Source organism: Berghia stephanieae, chromosome 6, assembly GCF_034508935.2.
Source record: "Berghia stephanieae isolate SIO BIC M18660-M18661 chromosome 6, UCSD_Bste_1.3, whole genome shotgun sequence".
Taxonomy (NCBI): Eukaryota; Metazoa; Mollusca; class Gastropoda; order Nudibranchia; family Aeolidiidae; genus Berghia; species Berghia stephanieae.
In genome coordinates, this window is record NC_088365.1 from 45,890,273 (window position 1) to 45,900,272 (window position 10,000).

Genomic DNA, 10,000 nt, shown 5'->3' on the forward strand with positions numbered 1-10,000 from the left:
AATATTATGATTTTAAAAAATAAATTTTAAAGGTCAATATACCTATACCTGTTTATTGTCGTATTTAAAAGACGGAGATAATTCTAAATTGGCAAAGCAACGACAAACATTGGGTGTCTCCCATTCCTGAGGTTTTTTTAAAAAAAAACAACAAAAAAACTATCAGACATCTACATTTTATAACTGTCAATACACACTACTGGTGAATACAAACGAAAATGAACATAACGCGCTTCCAATATAATTTTGATTGCAAAAGTTTGAGAAATAGCTTGTGTTTATGCCAAAGAGGATTACATAAATTTATGTAGACTAGTCAAAAGTAAAAATTCATCAATTATGAGACAGTGTCTTAACAAATATGTGTTCAACAATAACAACAACAACAACTAAAACAATAACAACAACAACCAAGAGATTTTGGACACATCAATCAGCACAGTCTGATGATCAGAATGATGAAAAGGAGAAATGAAACGACTACAGAAAGATTCCGAGCATCACTCTATCCAATGAAATGTAATTTTTGTCTAGTTTGCGAAGGTTGAGGCACGACTTTTCTCAGTCTACTCTTTATCATTTATTGCCTCGTCGGTGAGAGTAAATTTGGTGTTCCTCCTCTCAATCTTTCCCTCTACTTAGGCCCAATGACCTCGATTGGATTGCGCTCACAGTGATATGGGGGAAGTCGCGCAACCTCGTGTCAGAACTCCCTGATTAGACAGTTTGCTTTGAAAGCTGTTTCTGGTTCATTTCTTTATTTTTTACTAAGGAGTATAGAATATGTAGTACTGTCTGATTTAAACCATGAAATGATGTCAGCTTTTATATTTGCCAAAGTTGGAGTCTTAAAGTGACCATGGGCCAACGAATGGTAGCTTTTTCCAATACAATACAGCTGGGTGCTTCAATGGGGGGGGGGGGGGCAGCAAACGATATTTAGTCAGTCTCAAAACGCCTTTGGATTGACCCTAGAATAATATTCCAGATGATGCAGAGAAGAAAAAATGGCATGGCATCCTTTTAAATATCCCGTATCATCACCACCTGCAAGAATAACAATGATTCTCTGTCCAGAACCCATGGGCCTTTATCTGCTTGAATAATCAGACGTCCAATATTTTGTCGGATGTATATTTACGCTCACCCATACATCTTTGGATGATATCCATATCAAAGTTATCTATGATCCTTTTCCTGCCACGTTGTTCTACACTGGTAATCTCTCTCGCATTTCGATAACGATCTTCTCATGGTTGATTGTGAAATTCCAAAACCATTGGCGTCTTCTTTAATGACTTATCGATAGATACAAGAAGACTTCTTTTCGCAGCTTTACGAGAGTAAAACCGATAGAGATTCCGTACCGTATCGTGTTGTTTAAGAGCCTACTATGTTTTTAAAACTTTTAAAGGCCATTTGAAACGTTCATGCATAGACAAAGATGTGTCAACGTTATATTAACAGTGTTTGTAAATTTAACAATATTGGGTATACAATCATTATTTCAAATGATTTAAAGCAAGAGATTTCATATCAGTCTTTGGTAATTGCGACATGGTGTAGATAATATGCCATAAATAATAAATTCAAAATTTAATACAAACTACATAAGTGGTATGTTTATAACACTTAAAGCGAATTGTTATTATTTGGAAATAAGTATGGCGTGAACTCATAATCACTACGTCAGCACAAGATTTTTTGGATATACGATGAATTCATTCATACTTTGTGGTGCGTAACTTGTTTTCATTTTTTTACAGTGTAAAATCCCTATTTATATGTCAGCTGTTTTAAAGTATTTTTTTTATACGTATTAAAGAAGAAAACTTTTTAAATATGGCATCAATACTGTCCAAAATCTAGATTCAGTTAAGACAAATTGGGTCATAGGTTGACACCAATTTTTACAACTTTTGATAGAGGGACAGCTGAGAAAATCCAGAAAAACACGCGCCATTAATAAAAAATCTGACTTTAATAAACATGGATGGCATATAACAATATCAAAGACCCGAGTGACGTCAAATTCATTTTATCTATACGAATGGGGAATAGACACTTAGCTAACCACGCCTCTCGGACAAACGTTGACATTGATTGGTAAACATTGCAAACTCCATAGGCTTTACGATCGATGGTAGGTGCTAATAAAATACCCACTGTTCTACCGCTTGATCAATAGAACCAAAACAGAAACTTCGTGTAAACTTAAACGTTTTTATTATGATCGAGAAAATCGTGTGATAACTAGTCACCTATTTGGTGGAATAACAGCAATAACAACGATCAAAGAGAAGTCAATGTTTTTGTTAATAAACAACCAACTATGTTTGTCCGTGTGAAGATGGGTCACAAATTCCATGTTTTGATTGGTCAAAAACATACTGGTTAAAAGAGCGCGAGAATTTATTTCATCACTTCTGAGTGTCTGAATTGGATTCAGTAGTCTGATGTCACGCCGCCAGGCAACGGCGGCCATCTTGGTTCTAAACAAAGAAAATCATTACTTTTTATTCTTCATGCTGGCTAGAACTTTTCATTCCCTTTTCATATGCCTTTTGATCAGAATGTGTAAAAGTCAAAACATGATCATATTTATGTGTTTTTTTTTTCCTCTGGAAGCGTTTTTATGCTAGCCGGAGAAATATTTCATACGGGCGTCCGCCATTGTTCCGTTAGTTTAGAGCCAGTGTTACTAAGTTACCATGCGTCATTAAGAAGGAAATGACGTTACGACTATTGAATCCTATTGGGACAACTGGCTGTCCAGATTGGAGCGTAGCCATCGTTAACAAATAGCCTGAGACGAGAACCCTCTAAGACTTATAGTTTGTCATCATTTTTAGTTTTTTTTTCCAGCGTCTCGTTGGTTGTCGTTAAAAGAGCTCAAGGAAACAAGTGGTTCCATTGCTTAAACTATTGAATACAACTCACGATTTGTTTTCTTTTGCGGCCAAAGATTTGTCCGTTGACGCCATTTTTTTTTATCAGTGTCAGGCTATAAGTTAACGATATCTACGATTGGAGCAACTGGGGAACCCTCGGGTGTATGCATTGAAACAACTGGGTGATTTGGTGACAACTGTTTTCAAGATCTATTTTAACGAATATTTTTTAATAAATACATTGACACATCTACTTACTTATTGATTCCAGATGATGTTCAACGCAAACATTTCAAAACAAAATGTGAAAAACCCCCATCACTTGTACGAATTTTTATTGCAAATTTTATAGCTTTAAATAAAATAAGGAATAAAATAAAATTTCCTTTCCTCATCCAATAGGGGACATTTTTCTCTAGGATCTATTCCAAGGGAAGATTGGAATAACGCAAAGACCGTACCGCCCAGCCACGCTGACCCATATTCCTGAGTTCAAATTATGTTCAGACTAGAACACCTCACCCTTTAACTATACTGCTTTTATTTTATCTTACAGAAAACAGCTTACACATAAAGGCATCATAAGAATAGAGTCTTCAAACAGTCGAGTTCTAATCAAGATGTCAGCATCATCTTCCAACTATGATTACTACAACAAAACACAAATTGACTATCTTTTGGAATATCTACAATGGCTAGAGTCGATTTATGGAAATTATTCTGGTTTTAGTATTGAGAATGAACTATTCTATAGGACGAAACTTGTGCCTCTCTTAGATTCTATGCTTCCTATTATTGAACATTTAAGTTTATTTCTTATTAATTTTGGTGTCATCACCAACATAATTAACATTATAATATTTTATCGACAAGGCATTCTCACTGACAGCTGCACACCAGTTCTTACAGCTATAGCTATATCAGATTTTTTAGTATGTTCACAAATGCTATTGAAACGTAATGCTGTATCACGATATATTAAAAAAAATAGTCTCTTTTATGAATTTTATTTTCTAATCATAAGAATTGTGCACCATACTATGATTAATTATACATGTCTGATTACGTCATTTTTGTCATTTGAAAGAATGATCAGCGTCACCTTCCCTTTTCACGCCAAAAGGATTCTCACACCCTTCCGGTCATGCGTAATGTGTATAATTACTTTCGGGTTTTGTTTACTAGCACGCTTGGATTGCTTGGATTTAATACTGGTGACACGTAACAGTACTTGGGGCATATTTTATTTCTTTACATTTAAAAGCAAGACTAGTTATATACTATTATTTTATGAAAAGTATGTCTTAAAAAACGTTGGAATATGTTTGGTGTTATCTTTCAGTATCGTAACAATGATTAAAGTAATTTCTTCAAAACGTTTCCAAAAATCAACAACATCAAAGTCTAGAGCTCAAGACAAAAAATCGTCTTTGGCAAAAAGCGTGGACAATTCTAATTCTAAAAAAATGAAGTCAAAATCTACCAAAGAATTAAAGCTAATTCGAATGATTCTGGTCATTGGTTGGATATTTTTCACATCCTACTTTTTCACGTCTCTAAATCATTTCATTGCTGAATACCTTCTGGTGAATACGAGATATGTAAGTATCTGGTTAAGAGCCTTCAAACAAATTCTTCACCATTCAATTATGCTATTAGAGGCTATAAATCCAAGTACTAATTTTATCATATATTGCATTATGAGTTCCAATTTTCAGAAAGAACTTCGGCGCTTTCATGTTTATGGAGTCGGAAGACAGTTCATAAAAAGAATTGAACTTTTGATGGAAATTAGAAGGAAAAAAAACCACAACCAATATATGAAAAAAAAAGCATTGCTAATTGGATTCAATAGTCTAAACAAAGAAAATCGGTACTTTTTTATTCTTCATGCTGGCTAGAACTTTTCACATGTCATGTGATCAGAATGTATAAAAGTCAAAACATGATCATATTTTAATGTTTTTCTCCTCTGGATACACTTTTATGCTCGTTGGAGAAATATTTCATAAGGGCGTCCGCCATTGTTCCGATAGTTTAGAGCCAGTTACTAAGTTACTATGCGTCATTACGAGGGAAGCGACGTCATGACTGTTGAAGGCTCACGAGTTAATTTCCCTTTGAGAGTTTTTATAAACACGTTAATATTTATAGTGGCCAGCAGGACACTTCATCAAAAGGATGATTATTTTATGGTAAAAATGTGGAGAATCAAAATAAAAATTTAAGAAAAGAGGTTACTCTTAGTTTAAGACAAAATTGCTGATATATATATATATATATATATATATATATATATATATATATATATATATATATATATATATTATATATATATATATTATCTGGAATCAAACTCTCCTTGAGTTGAAATTTTTAAAAATCTTATTTACACAGCCATTTATGTTAATGAGCTGAAATAAAAACTAAAACTAGAGCTTTTATATAGCGCAATAGCCACTAAATGTGCTCAAAGCGCTTTACAAAGGATTCATGACCAACAGCAACACGTAACATGTGTAGCATGAGACATGACGTCTATTAGGCGATATTGCATTTTTCCCCGACAGAGACAAGGCTGTTAACGGTCAGGTACTCATTTTACACCTGAGTACGGTGAGAAAATGTGAGTAAAGAGCCTTCTCCAAGGGCTCATCTATGCGCCAAGCGAGGCACATACCACTAGACCACATAACTCCTTGAGTTGAAATTTAAAAAAATATTATTTACACAGCCATTCTCCTTTGCCAGGAGGCCAAACTGCTCTATGTAAATGAGCTGAAATAAAAAACTAAAACTAGAGCTTTGATATAGCGCAATATCCACTAAATGTGCTCAAAGCCTTTTTAAAGGGTCCCTGACCAACAGCAACACGTAACATGTGTAGAACGAGACATGACGTCTGTTAGGCGATATTACAATTTTTCCGACATAGACAACGCTGTTGACGGCCAGGTTTTCATTTTACACATGAGTACGGTGGGAGAATGTGAGCCTTTTCCAAGGACTCAACTATGCGCGAGAGAGGCTCGAACCCAGGACCTCCCGATCCGAAAGCGAGTTTCATACAACAAGACCACATAGCCGCACAAATGCCCGTAAAAGTCTAAAGTAATATACACCTGTTGGCTCTGGGTTCGAGCCTCGCTCGGCGCATAGTTGAGTCCTTTGAAAAGGCTCTTTACTCAGATTATCTCACAGTACTCAGGTGTAAAATGAGTACCTGGCCGTTAACAGCTGTGTCTCTATCGAAAAAAATTGTAATAACGCCTAACAGTCATGTCCCGTCCTAAATTTTAAGTGTTGCTGTTGGCCAGGGACCTCTTGTAAAGCGGTTTGAGCACGTTTAGTGGATAATGCGCTATATAAAGCTCATTTTTTATTGGTATGACCTTTTGTGTAAGACTGTTGATACGCCAGAATGGACAAGATGAAAAAAATTGAATTTAACCCCCCCCCCCCCCAAAAAAAAATATAATCGTTAATTTTTTAGGGGTTTTTCTTCAACCCACAGACCTGCTGATTATCAGTTAGATTTGCGACCATAAGTTTATATCACAGACTATATCCGATAGAATGTATAATTCAACGTCTATATCATTCATTAGGGTATGTGTTTCCGCTATAAACCCCAGCTGTATCACACAACTCACAACAGTAACCAGGGCGACCATAAGTTTATATCACAGACTATATCCGATAGAATGTATAATTCAACGTCTTTATCATTCACCAGGGTATGTGTTTCCGCTAAAAACCCAAGCTGTATCACACAACTCACAACAGTAACCAGGGCGACCATAAGTTTATATCACAGACTATATCCGATAGAATGTATAATTCAACGTCTATATCATTCATTAGGGTATGTGTTTCCGCTATAAACCCCAGCTGTATCACACAACTCACAACAGTAACCAGGGCGACCATAAGTTTATATCACAGACTATATCCGATAGAATGTACAATTTAAGGTCTATATTATTCACCAGGGTATGTGTTTCCGCTATAAACCCCAGCTGAAAGTCTCAGTAAAAGGATAAGATGGCAATGGTTGGGCATGTCTGTCGCAGACCCGATGAAACACTGATAAGGAAGGCTCTGCGATGGACGGAAGCCCAAGGAAAGAGGAAGAGAGGCCGCCCCATAAACACTTGTAGACATAAAGCAGAGAGGTCTGCCCCTCGAAATGAATGGCCCCAAGAATAGCTGCTGACAGGACCAGGCGGAGATCCCTTGCTGTCGCCTCAAGTGCCAGCAGGCCCAGAGAGGATTGAGTGAGTGAGTATAAACCCCACCTATATCACACTACAGTAACAAAGAACAGGAGAGGACGAGGGCGACCATTTTATACCACAGACTATATCCGATAGCATGGATAATTTAACGTCTATATCATTCACCAGGGTATGTGTTTCCGCTATAAACCCCAGCTACATCAGACAACAGTAACACGGAACAGGAGAGAATGAGGCCGACCATTTTATACCCCCCCCCCCCCAAAATATATATATATATATATATATATATATATATATATATATATATATATATATATATATATATATATATATATTTAAATTGAGCTTTTATATAGCCAATATCCACTAAACGTGCTCAAAGCAAGGGGTCCCTGCCCAACAGCAACACTTAACATTTAAGACGGGACATGACGCCTGTTAGGCGATATTACAATTTTTTTCCGGACAGAGACAACGCTGTTAACGGCCAGGTACTAATTTTACACCTGAGTACGATGAGAGAATGTGAGTAAAGAGGCTTTTCCAAGGACTCAACAATGCGCTGAGCGAGGCTCGAACCAAGGACCTGCCGATCCGAAAGCGAGTGCATACAACTAGACCACATAGCCGAACAATAATATATATATATATATTATAATATATATATATATATATATATATATATATATATATATTCACCAGGGTATGTGTTTTCGCTATAAACCCCAGCTGCATCAGACAACAGTAACAATGAACAGGATAGGACAAGGGTGAAAGCATTTCATTAGCTACATATATTTTTTTAATTCACGATTGGTGACAACTGATTTTACGATCTAAGTAAAGTGTGTGTAAATGGGCTGTGACATTTATACTGTACACCCCTGTCAATTAATCAACAATATTCTTACTAAAATAAGAAGACTTAGTGAGATTATAAGATCTAAGTAAAGTGTGTAAATGGACTGTGACATTATACTGTACACCCCTGTCAATCCCTCAAGACTATTCTTACTAATATGAGGAGACTTAGTGAGATTATAAGATCTAAGTAAAGTGTGTAAATGGACTGTGACATCTATGTTGTACACCCCTGTCAATACATCAAGAATATTCTTACTAAAATAAGAGGATTTAGTGAGATTATAAGATCTAAGTAAAGTGTGTAAATGGACTGTGACATTATACTGTACACCCCTGTCAATCCATCAAGAATATTCTTACTAAAATAAGAAGACTTAGTGAGAGTTTATAAGATCTAAGTAAAGTGTGTAAATGGGCTGTGACATCTATGCTGTACACCCCTGTCAATCCATCAAGAATATTCTTACTAAAATAAGAAGACTTAGTGAGATTATAAGATCTAGGTAAAGTGTGTAAATGGGCTGTGACATCTATGCTGTGCACCCCTGTCAATTAATCAACATCTGTGGTTTTTCATTCATCCTGTTTTGTTGATAAAGGGGAAACTCGAAACGTTCATTTGATCTGTTTTTGTAATTGAATTGAAGCTTACATTCAATTTCACATTATTATTTATTTCTTCGAGCTTCGAGCAGCCACATTTAGGGCTACATTGGATGGATATATGAAGTTAAAAAGATTGCTGACCGAAAACATAATGTGTATGTTAGATCTATACGAGGGAATGCGCACCAACACTTTTATTTTCATTATTACTGGTATTGTATTCCAGTCGCTCTAAGTTATGAGGTACTAGACTAAGTAGGGATAAGAAATACGTCAAAGTCAAACAGATAAAAAAGCCTCAAACTACAGACGTCAAAGTCTTGGATTCTAATACTACTACTACTACTACTACTACTACTACTACTACTACTACTACTACTAATAATATAATAATAATAATAATAATAATAATAATAATAATAACAATAATAATAATAATAATAATAATATAATAATAATAATAATAATAATAATAATAATAATAATAATAATAATAATAATAATAATAATACTTTATTGCATCCCAAAAAGGAAATTTTTTGTACAGACGTGTTATACAATAAGATAAAAATACAATGGAAATAGGATGTATATATAAAAAAGGAACAGCTCCATAACCAGTGCTGCGCTTTATAATATGAATAATTTCAACATTGTAAAATAGTTAAAACTGTCACTATAAATTGAAAATTGAAAAGATTGCAAAACAAATAAATAAATAAACGTAACGACATGGTAAATCGCTGTTTGATAATAGGGAATGTAAACATCGCTCAATAGCATTGGACATTTTGCGTCAGTCCACTAAGAGCCTATTCCCAGTTACATGCACAGTAACGACGGTCCAAACAGGGTCGTATTACGACCGTCGTTTCCTTTCCAACGCCATGCCAGCTATAGATAGTATGCACTTGGCTAAGAAGTTCACAACATTGCCATCCGGAAGTATAACGGACCAACACACAAAACTATGTGTGACCATGAACTTTTATAGTCTGGTTGATACAGTTTAGAGAGAATCACAAACGCGGCAAAATACAATAACAAAGGCTTGAGTGACGTCATCTTCATTCTATCTATATTTATGGATACAATGCGTTTAGTTTAGCCGGATATTATAACTTACCAATACACAAAACTATGTGTAACCTTTAACGTATATAATCTGATAGATAGAATTTAGTGAGAAGTACTCATAGACATGGCTGGCTAAAAACAATAACTGAGAGCTGAGAAACGTATATTTCGTTCCTTCTGTATTTAAAAAAAAACCGAAAGCATTTATACAGAGAAATATCTACTAAATGTGCTCAATGTGCTTTACAAGCTGTCCCTAGCCAACAGCAATAATTAACATGTGAGACGATACATGACGCCTGTGAAGCGATATTACAATTT

The 10,000-nt window shown here is 35.3% G+C and overlaps 2 protein-coding genes across 5 annotated transcripts in view; one reads left to right on the forward strand and one right to left on the reverse strand.

The window, feature by feature from the left end:
- LOC144975702 (uncharacterized) overlaps nucleotides 1-5,121 on the forward strand; it is a 15,738-nt gene extending 10,617 nt beyond the window's left edge. For all 4 annotated transcript variants that reach the window (XM_078919893.1, XM_078919894.1, XM_078919895.1 and 1 more), the window contains exon 2: nucleotides 3,448-5,121. In XM_078919893.1, the coding sequence (XP_078776019.1) occupies nucleotides 3,512-4,792 (1,281 nt within the window). In that variant the 5' untranslated portion in view covers nucleotides 3,448-3,511 and the 3' untranslated portion in view covers nucleotides 4,793-5,121. The remainder of the gene's footprint in view (nucleotides 1-3,447) is intronic.
- LOC144975122 (uncharacterized) overlaps nucleotides 1-10,000 on the reverse strand; it is a 35,058-nt gene that overhangs the window by 17,407 nt on the left and 7,651 nt on the right. The window lies entirely within an intron of this gene.